The sequence below is a fragment of the Barbus barbus genome (assembly GCF_936440315.1).
Source record: "Barbus barbus genome assembly, chromosome: 40".
Lineage (NCBI taxonomy): Eukaryota > Metazoa > Chordata > Actinopteri > Cypriniformes > Cyprinidae > Barbus > Barbus barbus.
This window is the reverse complement of record NC_136718.1, coordinates 24,964,515-24,982,774: the sequence shown is the minus strand read 5'-3', so window position 1 is coordinate 24,982,774 and position 18,260 is coordinate 24,964,515. Positions and strand designations below refer to the sequence as shown.

At 35.4% G+C, this 18,260-nt stretch overlaps 2 protein-coding genes across 2 annotated transcripts; one reads left to right on the top strand and one right to left on the bottom strand.

The window, feature by feature from the left end:
* Positions 1-746: 746 nt before the first annotated feature.
* Positions 747-5,505, bottom strand: gprin3a (GPRIN family member 3a). Its single transcript, XM_079401376.1, has 2 exons — positions 5,448-5,505; positions 747-4,371 (listed from the first exon to the last, which is right to left on the bottom strand). Exon 2 carries the CDS (start codon positions 4,295-4,297, stop codon positions 2,234-2,236), a length of 2,064 nt encoding a protein of 687 aa, XP_079257502.1. The 5' UTR covers positions 4,298-4,371; positions 5,448-5,505; the 3' UTR covers positions 747-2,233.
* A 4,737-nt stretch (positions 5,506-10,242) lies between these two features.
* Positions 10,243-18,230, top strand: LOC306859522 (protein phosphatase methylesterase 1-like). Its single transcript, XM_079400580.1, has 14 exons — positions 10,243-10,320; positions 10,450-10,542; positions 11,962-12,019; positions 12,105-12,156; positions 12,264-12,418; positions 13,692-13,782; positions 15,136-15,201; positions 15,273-15,402; positions 16,250-16,373; positions 16,579-16,623; positions 16,865-16,929; positions 17,481-17,548; positions 17,931-17,965; positions 18,095-18,230. The coding sequence occupies exons 1-13, from the start codon at positions 10,279-10,281 to the stop codon at positions 17,953-17,955; spliced, it is 1,014 nt and encodes a 337-aa protein (XP_079256706.1). The 5' UTR covers positions 10,243-10,278; the 3' UTR covers positions 17,956-17,965; positions 18,095-18,230.
* Positions 18,231-18,260: the final 30 nt, after the last annotated feature.

The following is an 18,260-nucleotide window of genomic DNA, read 5'->3' as shown; positions in this document are numbered from 1 at the left end:
GCAGAGCATTCATTGGTGAGCAAGTGATGGAATGCTACATTTCTCCAAATCTGATGAAGAAACAAACTTCATCTTGGATGACCGGAGTCAATTTACTCAGGAAATTTTCATTTGGATGAACTCTCTTTTCAACCATAAATTTCTTCATCAATATTGCTGAACTGCAGAAGTTTCATGTTTACTTATACCTATTAGTGCTGGAGGTTTTGAACAAACACTCTCCAGAATGTTTGAGGAACAACAGTACAGTGCTGCCACACAAACACTGTAAAGAGAGCAAAACAGAAGAATGGGAGAGAGAGAGCCATCACACCATGATTTGCTGTACAGTTCATCTCACTGAATTATGTAGGGCAGATGCTCCATAGGGTCCATAATGTCAACCGAACACAGGACCTGCTAACTGTATGTGCTGCACCACTGCTCCTGAGTGAAACATTTGCAGCAAGACTCAATTCAGACCTAAATTTAGTCCAAGCTTGCTTCTGTAAACTCAATATCAACGTCTTGCTCCCTCACACAGAAAGGATAAAATATTCAGCAGACATCACTTAGAGCTCTCACAAAAACACAAAGACCTCATTCAGTCAAGTCCTGATGCCATGGTAAAAATAACATGAAATCATACAGCGTGCAAGGACTCAATAATAGTTAAAAGGGCTCTCACATCAGAAAACAAAAACCAGGCTCATGCACAAGGACTTTTAACAATTCAATTTGAAAAAAGTTCAAAAATTACATAATGTAGAACATCACAAACAATATTTTATTCCATTAAAGTGCTCTACAGTGATTATCAGCCCAGCATTATGTACCTAACGGACGCTCGCACTGACAGCATTTTTGCAGTGATAAAGTAACTAAAAGTCAATAATTTTCAATGGGATTAACATTTACCAGCATTAAAAACAGCTACCAGTGCTTGAAGTTTCTCAGGTGTGCAAGCGAGTGACCACAGTGACTGAACATGATCAATGCTCACATTTAGAAATTCATTAACTGTTCTGGGAAAACCTACAAGGTTCCTAAAAACAGTGCAATACAGAAACTGTTGTCAAACCAGTTCTCAGACAAAAGTTTCTTCTTATTTTTTTTTTAAAGAAAAGTGATACAAAACTTCATTTGTGAAATGTTAACCTAAATAGAGTGAGATTCAGTTTTACACAAGTTAATACTAAGAGTGAAGACAGTAGACAATTTTTGCCTGTACAAAAATAAAAAAAAGGCCTTGAACTTTCGATAAAGTTACATGAACAATTCACTTGTAGATTAATGTTTAAGTGAACACATTAACTAAGCTAGTTCACATGGCCTCAACGAATACCAACATTCCCAAAAGTTGGATGTTGGACTTAAAAAATTGGGAAACAACTGCAATTTCCACTCTGCATTTCAACAGTGTGAACATGCTAATCAATGCTAAAACAATGTCGACAAGTTGGTGTGTGATGGGGGAGGAAATGAGCCTTAAAGGGATAGTTCAATGCAATCATATACGTCCAAAACTCAGTTTATTTTAAGAAATGTCTCAGGGTCATTTTGAGCATGCAGTAGAAGTCAATGGAGTCCAAAGTTGTTTGGTACCCAATGTTCTTCAAAACATTCTTCTTTAGGGGGTCAATAGAAGAAAGAAAGTCACACAAGGATTGGAACAACATGAGTAAATGATGATAGAATGTTAATTTTTGAGTGAACTACCCCTTTAAGAGGCATTTAAGAACCTTCCAGACTTCCAAAACCTGAAAGGTTGACAGTTGGGTAGTAGTCTGTACCAGTATGGCCAAATGTGGCACCTCTCTACAGTGGACACTCTAGTCTCATGCCCTTCATAGTCAAGGACAAGCATAGGCCATGAGACCGTAAGTTCACATCAAGCTCGCCATTTGAGACAAGACCATAGGCAAGAAATCACTTCATAACCTTCAACTTCGGAACATGGTTTTAATCAGCTGGGGTAACCAAACTTGGTCCTGGAGGGCAGGTGTCCAGCAGAGTTTAGTTCCTGGAAGTTTCTAGTATGCCTAGTAAGACCTTGATTAGCTGGTTCAGGTGTGTTTGATTAGGGTTGGAGCTAAACTCTGCAGGACACCGGCCCTCCAGGACGGAGTCTGGTGACCCCTGGTTTAAAACCTACATGAAGCAACAGTAGGCTAAATATTTTTAGACATTTTTAGATCTGCTATACATTCTCCAGTGTAGCACCATCTACGAAATACATTTACATAACAATGAGTCACTTTTCTGCTTCCTCTTTGGGTCGTGGTTTTGAGCAGCAGTTGCAGCCAGCAAACAGCGACCTAAAAACATTCCTCTTCTTCTTTCCTGTGCTGCCCTTTACAGGCGATTGTTCGGAGAGGCATATGGACTTCCGGAGCGTGCCGATGCGCCGCTCATGTTCACGGATCTTACACTGCAGGTGGTTCTGGATGGCAAATCCCAACGACTCCATATCCAGCGACGCTCCATAGACTTCCCATGTCATTCCCTGCTCATCCCAGACGATCTCCTGAGGTGCACCGCTCTCCTCCTTTTCTCCTTCCACCCCTGCTGTTCTCGCAGAGTCCCCAGAGGTCTTCTCCGCCACCCCGGGCAACACTTGACAAGTTGAGTCAAATTCACTGATGGTTACTTGGGGGGGAACTGAACCGAGAGCTTGCAGGGACTGGCTATGAAGTTCAATCTCTATTTGACAGATGTGTTGAAGAGTTTTCTGGATATTTGGAGACTTGTAAGGGGGTGGACCCAGAAATCTAGGTTTGGCTCCTGTTGGTTTGGGGTCCGGCAAGGTTACATTTGGCAACCAATCAGAGTTTGAGTTGCTGTCTGGGTTGAGCTCATTTTGCAGGCCAGCTTTAGAGTTGAGGTCAATCTCAGGGTTCAACTGATAGGGTTGAACATTGTGGACTGGGCTTGTGTCTGTGGATCTACTGCAGACCTCCACATTTGCCTGGACATCGACGTCAACGTACACCAGTTGTAGATCCGCCTGCAGTGCTGCATCCTTCATCTCAGTCACTGGGAAACCTTCAACTGTCATTGTCGCTGCATCCTTCAAGTTCTTGGGTGTCGGAATCTTATTCTTTTCATTCATTACAGTATCCTTCTTGACCTCAGTCACCATTTTGACATTCTTGATCTCAGCCTCCCCCTTTCTCTCTACTGTGTTCCTCCTCTCCTCGCTCTCTGCTTCCTCCCTTCCCTTCTTTTCCCAGAGCCTCTGACTCTTTCCTGCGTGTCTCTCTTGGGTCGTGACATATGCGTCAGTCTTGTCTTCTGGCTCTTTCAGCTTTTCGGCATGATACAATGACAGCGAGGATGTTTCTTTGCAACCTTTCGAGACGCTCGAGATGACGCCACTTCCTCCAAGATTGTGTCCCTGAAGGACAGTGTCTTTTATTTTGTCTCTTAGCATCTCTACTTCTCTCTCGTTCCCGCTCTTTATCTCTTGCTCCTCTTGCCCCTGAGGACTCTCCCCCATTGCTGCATTCGTCCCCAGTTGCAGGTTGCTCTCCACCAACTTGTCAATCATTTTATCTTTTGGAGAAGTCATCGACAGCAGTCTCTCTTTGCTCGTGACTCTTCTATTCCGCTCAGTTTTATCCACCTTGAGAGATGCAGGATGGGGCGGTTTAAGTTTGGGGCTGGACGTAGCTCTAGGAATGTGTGAGAGAGTCCGGTTGAGACTCTTGAGAGAGTCAGTTGAGGAAATCTGGGAAGCAGACGATGTTTTTTGAAGCGTCTTTTGTGGGGAGTCTGTGGAGCCCATGATATGAGATGCCGAGGCAGTTTTTTGCATGTTTTTGGGAAATATTTTCGCACTTGCTTGTAGCTTTTTCTCATGGCTCGCATTTGGGGATCTCAATTTTGTCCCACTGGGTCCAGTTTGGCTGGATAAACTTAAGACCTCGACTCCAGGTGCAGTTGTTTTGGTTGGTTGTTTAGATGCCGTTTTAGTCGTAGCAGTTGCACTGACTATTCCCGCAGTGACCTGCTTGGTTGTCGTTGAGTGCATGGTGGGTATTTTTGATGCAGCTGTGGATGCAGGGAGCAGTTCTGTGGCTGGAATGGCAGTGGTGGCTAATGCATTGTGTTTTAGTGTTTTCACATGGCCGGCGGATTCCCTGGAGGTGGATCTCTCCTCCTGCTCTTTAGCTTGTACTTCAATCCCATGATTCTCTCCAAGTCTTGTCCTGGTTCCAGGAGAGTGGTTTCCCTTTCTGTGCTGGGACTCAGATTCCCAGCATGTCTCGGGCTCATTATTTCCAGGGGGATGAAGGAAAGCAGGTCGGGATTCCATGAAACCAATGATAGTTGAAGGATCTAGTAGTCACAATCTGATTTAGTGGCGTCCTAGGTGTGGAAGTGACACATCTGTGTAGAAAAAAAACAACAAACTTTAAGAATATATTTGATAAAATATTAAACCTTAATACACAAATAAATAATATTTTTTCAAGCAAACTCTTTTTTTTCTGACTTTGATGCTATTTTCACAAGTTGTTGAATTTTCATTGTCATGTGTTCATTGATCAAACATTTTAATTGACATTGGAAAGACAGGATTATGGAAACTATGGATTTTATGTCAGTTCAGTTAGGTACAGTAAATGGACTCTTAGTGTAACAACTGTACATTTAGCACGCCTATATTTGACATTTATCATGCATACTGAACTGAGCTTTACATTTACCATACTGAAAAGATAATCCTGTTGTACTGTGGTGATTAAACCAACCCTTATGAAAAAAATAACCATGGTTTTATCTCAATTAAACTAAAAACATGGTTTCTATAGCTAAATCATCATGGTAACCACAAATTAGTCATGATTTTGCTACACTAACCATAGTTTAACCATGGTATTTGTGGTAAAACTGTGCTTATACAAATCGTAATCAATGCACACACACACAAAAGGTTACTACACTCTTATAATAGGTTATATAACCACTCTCATGGTTAATTTTAGTAAGGGAACCCTTACAGCCCTTATGGAAGAAAGTTTTGAATTATGGCTTTTTACGTGCAATCAGTTTGTAGTTTTAAAAAATGTGCAACTTGTGAAAACAGAACCAAAGCAACTACATAAATTAATAAAATAATGATAAAATCTTTAATGCTCAAATTTCCCTGCTGGGAAAAAATAAAGAAAAAAGATATAAAGGCCAGTTTAAAATCTGTTTAACTAGGTTAGGCTGCAGCTGTTGGTAAAAATCTCTTATCCTTCTATATATTTTAGTTCAGTATTTCCGTTTACATTAATATAATGTAACATTTAATTCGGTTCTAATTTGTTCTTACAAGCTACCACGTTTCCTGCGTGTTCTTCTCCAAAGGAGGTGCAGAGATTCTAATTTACATGAGACGCCCTTAACTACACAAACACCATAACAAAGTAAACAACTACATAAACGAGTTAATCAATTTAATGCACAATCATACTCACTATTTAATGCCTCCCAAACCGAGACGCTGTGCTCTTCTGCTCGCGGATGCTGTGAAGTGTTTTCCTCTCATCACGCTTGAATAAACGACGACGCTCCGTTCTGCAGAGGATGACGCGCGCGCGCATGGAATACAGGTCACTTATCGATTTAGTTTGATGTGCATCTCATTTTTCCTAAACATCAACTGGCATTTTAGAGATGAGAGCGTTACACTGCCAGGTTTCTTTGCTTTCAGCTGGGAAACCGCCAGAAAGCAATTGCATCTCTATTCTTGATTTAAACATCAATGTATCTGCATTTTATTACTTAGACTGGATTTAATTTTGTAAGCAGAAGTTTAAAATCCTTTATTTAATAAATAACGTTACATATCTAATTCCAATAGTCTAGAATATGTTTTAAAATCCTTATAAATCACATACATGTTCCATTCACATTCACAACAAGATCAATGTGGCCCAGGACCACAAAACCAGTCATAAGGGTAATAATAAAAAAAAACTGATATTTATACATAATCTGAAAGATGATTAAATTAAGCTTTCCATCAATGTATGGTTTGTTATGATCGGACAATATTTGGCTGAGATACAACTATTTGAATATTTGGAATCTGAGGGTGCAAAAAAAAAATCTAAAAATTGAGAAAATCACCTTTAAAGTTGTCCAAATGAAGTTCTTAGCAATGCATATTACTAGGCTAATCAAAAATTAAGTTTTGATATATACAGTAGGAAATTTACAAAATATCTTCATGGCACATGATCTTTATGATTTTTGGCATAAAAGAAAAATGTATAATTTTGACCCATACAATGTATTGTTGGCTATTGCTACAAACATGCCCCAGCGACTTAAGACTGCTTTTGTGCTCCAGGGTCACTTTTAATTTTATTATTATTATAATATTAAAAAAATAATAATTTTTGAACTGCCCTCAAAATTCTGGCTTAAAGCAAACGTTGAATTTAGTAATTAAATACCACCTTACAAATCCATACACATGTTGGCTTTTAGCTGTTTTACAGCTTGCCAGTGTGTTTGGATCTTATTAAATCGACTTTATCTGTCATATTAAAGTTGCTGATGGTACAATGGCAGGGCTTTGGTTGCCTAGTAACCGGTAATGACTGTCAGCAGCACCTGAGCTGATGGTTAGTAAAGTGAGACGGATTACTCTTAAAACACTGGAGCCGACGGCATATCACAGATCACAGCAGTTTCTATATTTCTCAAGAAGAAGAATGAACTAATGAACAACTATTATATATGTGTGTGTGTGCATATATCATATTTTATGTAATACAAATCAAAATAATGAAAAACATTACAGTTATATAGTGAAATAATACTTTTATAAAATTACATTTTATAACAATATAGGCATTGCATGACACTTTAAGAGACACACACGTGTGTATAAGTCTCATCCAGTCCATAATAACAATTAAAAAAACATACAATTGTATAATTTTCTTTTTACAATATATAAATGTGCATTGCATACACAAACTTCATAATCGCTTTTAAATTTTGTAATGGTCATACAACGCACATTATATAATAAAATGAAAAAAACTATAATTTGATAAAATTATAAATATTTTAAAATACTTTTATACATGTATATACAACAAAAGTGAAGCCTCACAAAATACATATGTTTTATAAAATTACATAAACTTTTTCTCAGATATTTATCCTAAAAATAGAAAGTTCATAAAGTCATTGTAGTCATACAGTAAGAGTATAAAGTTATAAAATGAATACAAAGCAGCTCAAATCATTGACTTTGATGAGAAACATTTGAGCTAATATTGAGCAGTTTGAGATATTGAGATCTGCAGGAGTTTCTATTTGCTCTGCATTTAGGAGAAACCTGTGAGATGTGTGACCCTGGACCACAAAACCAGTCTTTTTCAACGGCTTAAGCACAACATCTTTACTTGTGACACAATTTCTGAAAGCTGACACACAAACCGCAGAAGCACACACCAAATCTGCAAAACTATTCACTAATTCTCAGCCTTTGATTCAGTTTTCAATTTCATAAAACACTTTTTGCAAAACACGACACAATTCTCGATGTAACAGGAATTAATATTATGGCAAAGGTGTTTGCTTTTTGAGATGTGTTTGAGATATTTTGAACGCAGTGCTTCATTTTGCAAGAGATTTGAGGCATTTTGCATTTGTGTGTAAAGTTTTAAGAGGCAAAGTTTTGAAAATGTGTGCAAGCAGCTGAAAAAAGTAGCACAGATATATTTGTAGCAATAGCCAACAATACATAGTATGGGTCAAAATGACAGATTTTTCTTTTATAAGATCATGTTCCATGAAGATATTTAGTAAATTTCCTACTGTAAATATATCATGTCATATGTCATATGTAATATGCATTGCTAAGAACTTCATTTAGACAGCTTTAAAGGTGATTTTCTCAATATTTAGATTTTTTTGCACCCTCAGATTTTCAAATAGTTGTATCTCGGCCAAATATTGTCCGATCATAAACCATACATCAACGGAAAGCTTTGTTTTTATTATGTTTATTTATTCAGCTTTCAGATGATGTATCAATCTCAATTAAAAAAAAAAATCGACCTGGTTTTGTGGTCCAGGGTCACAATGAGTACGATCTAATCTGTCTCCTCACAAAAACACCTGCGTGTGTGCGCTCAGCTGTCCGCTCCATCTGTCTGCTGTCGGTTCGAGTGCTCTTTAACTCTGTGAGTCTGGCCATGTGTTCAGTCTCCGTCTCTCTCCCTCCGTCCGTCTGTCTCTCTCATGGCCTCCGAGCGCTCGTCCGCTGAGAGCCGCTCCTCGCACCTGAGCTCTGACCCGACCGTCATCGGCACCGCCGCCAACAGCATGTGGGAGGAAAGCTTCGACACAGAGAAGTAAGACACACAACAACTCTGAACAGCGCTTGGACATTTACAACATTCACACTTACAAACCTTCCTGCAGAGTTTAGATCCAACACACCTGTCTGTAATTAACATGTAAACCAAGTGCGTTTAATTAGACTCTGCAGGAAAGTGGCTCTCCAGAACCAGGAATGACAAAACATCAAGAGAAAATTCACTTTGAAAGTGCAAAATTGCTTTTTAAAAGTAAAACAGTTTCAAAAAGAGATTTGAGTAAAACTTAATTTGTTAGTTCATTTCAGTTAATGCTTAAACTTTTACTAATGGGACTTTACTGTAACGTGTTACTGATATTTGTCAGGAAATTATAAAAGAAATATAGTGAGAAAAATACTATTTAAATCTTAAATGTCACTTACATAGTTTACTGATGATTTTAGCAGTAATTGCTAGTCATAAAATATTGTCGTTTTTATTTTGAGAATCAAGACCCTTGGAATCTCACAGATGTCTCAGATATTTATCATCAAATTCTCCATGTTCCTTTTATTTTATAGCTCTATAACCTTACTGTACAACTATTACTGACTCATGTTTATTTCTCCTAATGCATTATTTCCCTCTCAGAGAAACATCTGAGACAAAGACGATAGAAAACCTCATCAGCATTAAATAATTGATCTGGCTTTAAGTTCATGCAGTCTTACTTTACTTTTGACTCTATAACTAAAGATAAATAACCAGCTTTAGTCCTGCAAGAAACCAGCAGAGGTTTTAAAAAAAACCTAAATGAACTCAAAAACGGCTTAAAAATCAAACGGGTTTTAAAGATTGGAGACATTTATTAGTGTTATAAGCTCAAATGCCTAATCAAGTAACAGAAAAAATGATTACATTTACATTTATGCATTTAGCAGACGCTTTTATCCAAAGCGACTTACATTGCATTGCATTCAAATTTTTACATTTTATCAGCTCTTGCTTTCCCTGGGAATCGAACCCATGACCTTGGTGTTGCTAGCGCCATGCTCTACTATTTGAGCTACAGGAAAGCCTATATATATATATAGATTATAACTGGAACATGTGAGTTTGACTTTATATTTCAATAATGCTACACTTACACTAGTGTTCAAAATGTTACTAGCATTATTTGACAAGTAGTCTTTTTTTGTTGCATTTAAGGCTGCATTTATTTGGCCAGAAATAAAGTAGAACTTATGAAATATTATTACAATTTAAAGCAGCTGTTTTCTATGTGAATATGTGTTGAACTGTCATTTATTTCTGTGATCAAACTGTATTTTCAGCATCATTACTCCAGTCTTCAGTGTCACATGATCTTCAGAAATCATTCTAAAATACTGATTTAATGCTCAACAAACATTTCTGATTATTATCAATGTTGAAAACAGTCGTGCTGCACAATATTTTTGTGGAAACTTCCTTTTTTTCAGGACTCTAAGAAAGTTTAGAACAGCATTTATTTGAAATAGAAATCTTTTGTAACATTATAAATGTCTTTCCTGGCACTTTTGATCAATTTAATGCGCCTTTGCTGAATAAAAGTATGAATTTCTTTAAAAAACAAACAAACATTTGAACAGTAGTTTAACAAATTCCTAATTAAATATGGTAAACAGTACACAAAATTGTTTATGTAAAAAATATTGTTTTGAAGTTACTAACTTCATACTTGAAGATACTATTTCAGCATTTCTACATCAAAATGTCAAATTTTCACATTTCAAAAGTTACATTTCTTTGCAATTATTTGCATGCATTTTCTCAGTGAAAAGTGCCCACACTAAAAGATTTGTGATGAAGTATTGAGACTGCTTTGAAAGCTGAATATTTTGAAGCGTCTTCACTCTCAGCTCTGTGTCTCTGTCTGTGTTTCAGTCATGGTGTGAGCACTAAGAGAGATTACTCTCCTGTGTCCTGGAGTGAATACTTTGAAATGATGGACGACGTGGTCATCGGGTCAGGAGAGACTAAGGACATATCCTTCACACACACACACACACACACACACACACACACCTGAGAGTGCTATATGTGTGTATAATTCCAGACGTGTGTATGACTGTTTTTCCTTGACTGTGGTGTGTGTGTGTGTGTGTGTGTGCACGTGTTTCGTGTGTATAAAAGCGGTCAGGACGGTCCACTGCTGGTTCTGCTTCACGGAGGAGGACACTCGGCCCTGTCCTGGGCTGTTTTTACGGTACAAACACGCACTTATCACATAAAATGTATCTTGGTTTAGAACAGAGTCAATGTCAGAGTTGTCAACTTTCTACTATGATTTATACTATATAAACATAATTATAAATGTAAACAACCTATACCTAAAAAGTCTATAAGTGAAGTTACACAGAAACAATCACTTTTAAGCAAATAAAATGCATCAGTGACATTATTACATACACATTATTACATGTGTGTGTGTGTATATATATATATATATATATATATATATATATATATCTATAGATAGATAGATATAGGATTAGATATATATATATATTAGGATATATATAGGATTAGTTTTTGATTCTATATTTTGTTTTTTTTTCTGTTTTTCCTCTACATTTTATTTAACATTTTTGTAATTTTTATTAGTTATTTTGTTTTTAATATTTTTTATGAGATTTTATTTTGTATTTTCGTTTTCTTTTAAATTTAGTTACAGCTTTAGTCATTTGTTGTGTGGTTTTGATATTTTAAATTAGTTTCATTTTTGCATTTTACGTTTTCATTTTAGTTAATATTTTAGTAATTCGGTTATGTTTTTATCTTTTTGTTAGTTTATTTTAATATTTTGACTCGTTTTATTTTGCATTTGCCAATTTCATTTTAATTGTAACCTATTAGTAATTTTGTTCTTTATTTTTGACATTTTTATAGTTTTTTCTATATTTTATTAGTTATATATTTTTGTAGTATTTACTCCCCCCACCCCCCTATTTTTTGTCTACACTTGTTATTAATTTTTATTAATTCTTATTTCAGTTTTAGTTATTTTAGTATACCAAGAAATGTTGCTTTGGATTAGCTCAAATATATATATATATATATATATATATATATATATATTTATTTTTTGTTTACAGTTAACATTCATTTTAAGACAAAAACAAAAATGTTTGGTAACGTTTACTTGAGGCCTTTATCTATAATGCATCATAAAAGTATTCTTAATGTGTATTGTAATGCATTATATATTTTTTAGAAGTACTATGATTGTATATTGCATTAAAATATTAGCAAAATCTTGGTTACATCTAAAATGTAGCTTTTTTTCCTCCATAGGATTAAAAAAAAAAAAAAAACTTTTTTTTTATCTTACAACATCAAAATAAGAACAAAAAAGTCAGAATTGTGAGATAAAAAGTCACAATTACATGTTTTAAACCATGGCAATAGAAATAGTTTCTCATGTATTTTAATGCATTATATTTTCTCAAGGTGTAACTAATTAGTGTTATAATGCATTATAACTGTGGTTAATGAGATCATACTGACCATAATGAGATTAATGTATTAAAAATACTTTACTGCATTATATATAAAGGCTTCGATTTCAGTAAAATTCAAATATTACATTATGTCTGATGATGAATTATGAGTTTCTCCTCAAAAGGCAGCGATGACCAGTCGGGTCACTTGTCGGGTTTTGGCCATGGATCTCAGGGGTCACGGTGAGGTCAAACGTCTAGCTTTAGTTTAATGTTTAACCTGTAAGTTACCCATGTGCACTGATCTGACTAGTGCAATCACAAACAGGCGTGACTCAAGTCCGGCACGCCGATGACCTTTCCACACAAACCATGTCCAGGTAAAACACACACACACACACACACACACACACACACACACACACGTCATTAACAGGCTGTAGTATTCAGATCTAGAGTTTTAACCAATCACCTCCTGTGCTCACAGAGACGTAGCCAACGTGGTGCGAGTGACGTACGGCGAGATCCTGCCCCCCATCATCCTGGTGGGTCACAATGTGGGCGGAGCCATCGCGGTGCACGCGGCCGGCGGGGCGCTGCTGCCCTCTGTGGTCGGGCTGGTGGCCATCGACGTGGTGGAGGGTGAGAAACACTTTCATCTGTCAACAGAAACCAGCAGTAGTCACATTTTTTTATTTTACATTTTAAAATGCTTAAGGAAGAGGGAAAGGGAAAATATGTTAAAGAAATCAACAATGTTAAGTTAAATGTAATTCTGATTATTAGTTCCTCCTTTTGTCGTCATGTTTGTGTTTGATTTGTTCGGTCTCACTTCTGTTCTGTTCATTGCATTACGTCAAATTGGATGTGTATATTTGTATATTGTAAAAAAAAAATTAAAAAAAATAAAAAATTAATAAAATAATAATACAGTTTTGGTGAGGCCTTTAAAAAAAATGCTTATTATAAAGGTATATAATACTGCTGCTACTACCAATTTTACTAATACTAACAACAGTAATAATAAAAATGAACATTTAAATAAAAATAAAAATATTACTTTTAAAATTTAAACAATATATAAACTAAAATAATATGAATAAGGAATCTTGATTTTTAATTTAAATTTTTTTTATTTTAAGAAAAAAATTCAAGCTTTGGCATTAATCTTAGTTTGTGTAAAAATACTTATTATAAAATACATATATAGCACTACTACTACTGCTACTAATAATAATAATAATTAAGAAATTCTATAAAAAGGAAAAATGTATATGTATGACCCTGAACCACAAAACCAGTCTTAAGTCGCTGGGGTATATTTGCAGCAATAGCCAAAAATATATTGCATGGGTCAAAATTATAATTTTTTATTTTATGCCAAAAATCATTAGGATATTAAGTAAAGATCATGTTCCATGAAGATATTTTGTCATTTTCCTACTGTAAATATATCAGAACTTCATTTTTGATTAGTAATATGCATTGCTAAGAACTTCATTTAGACAACTTTAAAGGTGATTTTCTCAGTATTTAGATTTTTTTTTTTTTTTTTTTTGCACCCTCAGATTCCAGATTTTCAAATAGTTGCATCTCAGACAAATATTGTCCGATCCTAACAAATTTATTCAGCTCTGATATGATGTATAAATCTCAATTTTAAAAAAACTGACCCTTATGACTGGTTTTGTGGTCCAGGGTCACATACTGTATATAAATTAAAAATAAGTAATGAATTGTAACGGTTTAATGTCTTTTTTACTTTAAGAAAACATTTGTACAAACTTTCTCCTAGTTTCTGCCAAAAAATATAAAGTGACTTTCCTTCAGCCCAGCTGTTCTATTGCTCTACAGCGTGATTGAGTTGTGGATGAGGTCAAAGGTCAGTGTGGTTTGCATTGTTTGTCTTACGCAGGCAGTGCGATGGACGTCTTGCACAGCATGCAGAACTTCCTGAGAGGACGACCCAAATCCTTCAAATCCCTGGATCACGCCATTGAATGGAGGTCAGCGTCCAGATAACGCTTATTATTAGAGAGAGTCTGATCTGAACTGAAAATAACACACAGATGATGCAACAGTGCAGTTTATATAAACGGTTTACAGTGAAATTTAGTGCAAGTCCTCATGAGTCCTGCTTTTATCCAGTGGGAAAGGAAAAAAAGGGATTTTATCACAAAATACATTCACTTTCTTTTAAAAAAAAGAGTAAGACTAGCTCTTGTTGATCTGGAACAACATTCCTGCGGTAAACGGCTAAATCATAAACCTACTAACTCTTTCACTAACTAACCGTAAAACAGAGAGAAATGACTTGTTGATAAGAATATTGTTCACAAAATCACATCTCAGTCAAGCCTCCTCACCAAGACTCAGAATTATGACTTCTCATAATTTCAGCTTTGTTATCTCATAATTATGAGCGTCAGTTTTCACTTTTTATCTCATAATTTCAACTTCATGTGATATAATCTCAATTTTTAATCTTATAATTGATTTATCACACAATTATGATTTAGTATGCCATAATTTCACTTAGCATGCCAAGTTTCAATTGTGGCATGATTATATTTTATATCATAATTATGACTTAGTGTGTCAATTTTGACTTCTCTCATAATTTCAACTTCGTGGGTTATAACCTCAACCTTTTATCTTGCAATTATGACTTTTTATCTCAATTACAAGTTAGTATGTCAATTTCAGCTTTTAAAAATTATGACTAAGCTAGATTACATTTTTTTCATAATTGCAGCGTTTTATCAATTATGACTTGATCTCATAATATTACTGTCATCATTTTCAGTTTTTGTCATAATCAACCTTTTTTTATCAATCAATTTTGACTTTCAGAGCAAAGAAAGAAAATAAATATATAAATGAGGTTCATTATCATTCAAAAGTATGGGATAGGAATTGTTTTTTTTTAAATGCCTTTGAAATAAGTCTCTTCTGCTCATCAAGGCTGCATTTACTTCATTAAAAATACAGTAAAAACAGTAAAACTGTGAAATATTATTACCATTTAAAGCAGCTGTTTTCTATGTGAATATGTGTTAAACTGTCATTTATTGCTGTGATGCACAGCTGTATTTTCAGCATCATTACTCCAGTCTTCAGTGTCACATGATCTTCAGAAATCATTCTAATATACTGATTTGCTGCTCAATAAACATTTCTGATTATTATCAATATTGAAAACAGTTGTGATGCTGAATATTGTTGTGAAAACCTTTGCATTCTCTGATGAAATGACAGCATTAATTTGAAATAGAAAACATTATAAATGTTTGAATAAAACATTTATATTATTGAATAAAAGTATTAATTTCCAACATATGTTTCTTTACTGGTTGCAGTGTAAAGAGTGGGCAGATCAGAAACCTTGAATCTGCTAAAGTGTCAATGGTGGGACAAGTGAGACGGTAGGATGTGAGCACACACCCGCTCCTCTTCATCACACAGGTTTGGTCACTGACGAGCGTGTGTCTCTCAGGTGTGAGGTGGAGGAAGGCGATTCGGCCGAGCCCGTGAGTCCGGTCACTGAGAGCATGGCCGAGGGGCACGAGGAGTTTTACGATCTCAACTACGTGACGGATAAAGCGGAGAGCAGCGCATCAGCAGAGGTGAGCTCCTCTCAACCTCAACATAACTAACACTGGCCGTCTGGATACGTACCACTGTAATACTGTGCTAGTCTTTGAAGTAGAGAGGAAATGCCATGGTATATGAATGTTACCTGTACAGTATATACATAATAATTAGTTGCCTTATATATACACACTACTATACAGTATTGAATGCAGATGTATGGAAGCCCCCAAAAAAAACATCATGCCAGTTGAAAGTGACTTAATCCTCATGCTCATGACATCATCAGAATTCTCATATCAACTTTTTGTCTCATATTTATGACTTAGTATGTAAGTTTAAACATCATTTTTTTAAAACCTCATAATTTAGATTTTTCTCATAAATTACGTCAATTTGCACTTTCTCAATTTAGTATGTCATAATTTAGACTCTTAATTATTATGGTTTACCCTCCATTTATTTTTCTCAATGTAAAATTCATAATTTCAACTGTCATAATTTTAGACTTTATCTCATAATTATGACTGTTTGCACTTTCATCCTTATAATTTTTGTCCTCATAATCCCATAATTAAATCATTTTAATTTAATGACTTAAATAGTGAATTCTGACATACTACGTTTCAACTTCTCATTATTATGACTTGGTATGCAGTTTTTAGTTTTATCATAATTATGACTTTTTATCTCATCATTTTGATTCTCAATTATGACTGATCTCATAATTATGATCTACTAAAGCATGAATTGTTTCTTATGTGGCGGAATGGGCTTCCATAACAACTGCAATATAGCTTTTGGTCACATACACCCATATTTAACAACTGAACAAACAGTGCATGACAAACAAAGCGCAATCGATGTGCATGTGTGTTTCAGCCGTGCAGTGTGTACAGCTGGAGAATCGACCTTTCTAAAGCAGAGAAATACTGGGACGGCTGGTTCAGAGGGATATCGAACCTCTTCCTGTCCTGCAACGTCCCAAAACTCCTACTGCTGGCAGGCAAGAGACACGGACCAATCAAAGCACTCCTCTGAAACACACCAAACAGACATAATAGTAATCCTCCTTTTAAGGAACAGTCCAAGTAATGCAACATATAATCGTCAAAAACAAATGATGCTGATCTGAATGGCTAAAAGGAAACATTTATGCAACAAAACTCCTCAGTTCTGTCAATATAATGTGAAACGTGTCCTGTGCTCAGGCATTGATCGACTGGACAGAGATCTGACCATTGGACAGATGCAGGGTGAGTGATCAATAACTGTATCCTATGACACCGTTCATGCATTGAGCTGCACCATCATTTAAATCTGACATAAACATTGAAATCTGCTCTAGCTGTCTATATAAATGACTGTGATTGGCTGGCCTGCCCACCGCTGTGAAAAACAACATATTATGTGACAGCGTTTACACCTGAATAATGGCAGTGATAGTAATATGCCAGAAAGCTATTCTCTATTGAATGTTTTCTATGACTTCTGTAGGTAAATTCATGATGCAGGTGCTGCCCCCTTGTGGACACGCAGTGCATGAGGACATCCCAGATAAAGTAATATCTACATTTCTATTCAAAAGCTTGTGATCACTGATTTTCTTCTAAGAAATTAATACTTTTATACAGCAAGAATGCATTAAATTGATCAAAAGTGACAGTAAAGACTTATAAAGCTACTAAGATTTATATTTTAAATAAATGCTGTTCTTTTTAAATTTCTATTCATCTGTGAATCCTAAAAAATAATCATAGTTTCCACAAAAATATTGGGCAGCATAAACATTGATAATAATCAGAAATGTTTGTTGAGCAGTAAATCAGCATATTAGAATGATTTCTGAAGATCATGTGACACTGAAGACTGGAGAAATGATGCTGAAAATACAACTGCGCATCACACCAACCAATTACACATTAAATTAAATATTCACAAAGAAAGTTATTTTAAACTATAATAATATTTACTGTTTGTTTTGAATAAATAAACAGTCTGGGAACACTCAACATTCATTCACTCGTCTGTATAAATAATTAATTATTCACAGATTTTGTTATTCTTGTTGCACACGTTTTAATGCAATATTTGATTTTTGTGCATTTTTGAGGTGGCAGATGCTTTGGCAAGTTTTATGATCAGGCACAAATTTGCAGAAGCTCGCAGCGAAACTAAAAGGTGAGTTAATAACAAATTAACAACTATTTAAAACTATTTTAAATTTTATTGGCCAACTTACCTATGTAGACCAGGTTATAAGATCATATATATATATATATATATATATATATATATATATATATATATATATACACACACACACACTCACATATACATATATATATATATGCATGTGTATATATAGAGAGTGTGTGTGTGTGTGTATACACATGTATATGTACGTATGTGTGTGTATATATATCTATACACACATACATATACAGAGAGAGAGAGAGAGAGAGAGAGAGAGAGAGTATAAAATGCATGTAAGAAACACATTCTGCTGAAGTTTGAGCATGTTACACATTACAGAAACTGCATGTCATTCTCTCTTTCTCAGTTCCTCGTACCCGTTCATGCGGTGAAAACATGAGAGTGAGTGACATTGTTTTTCTCGTCTGTAAATGTTTGCTGTCGTTTGTTTGTACGGCAACTATCTATCCTGTCTGCATTTGTGCATGCCAACTGAACTTAAAGTCGAATGTGTTTGTCCCCCGGATGTAGCAGTAGACACTGAGGAACAGGCCTGAAACCTCCACCAGATCAAAACATCCTTCACATCCAGCAAAACATGCTACTTTTGCCATAAATCCAGGAACCGTTTCAACTGTCACTATCCTGAGTTTAGAATAAAGATTAGAATGTTCATTATTCAACTGTGTCGGAATTT

Excerpts from the sequence above, each read along its gene's own strand:
- gprin3a (XM_079401376.1), bottom strand. The coding sequence starts at position 4,297 with ATGGAATCCCGACCTGCTTTCCTTCATCCCCCTGGAAATAATGAGCCC.
- LOC306859522 (XM_079400580.1), top strand. The coding sequence starts at position 10,279 with ATGATGGACGACGTGGTCATCGGGTCAGGAGAGACTAAGGAC. Across the intron at positions 13,783-15,135 it reads GATCACGCCATTGAATGGAG|TGTAAAGAGTGGGCAGATCA; the intron begins GTCAGCGTCCAG and ends TACTGGTTGCAG. Across the intron at positions 16,624-16,864 it reads GACCATTGGACAGATGCAGG|GTAAATTCATGATGCAGGTG; the intron begins GTGAGTGATCAA and ends TGACTTCTGTAG.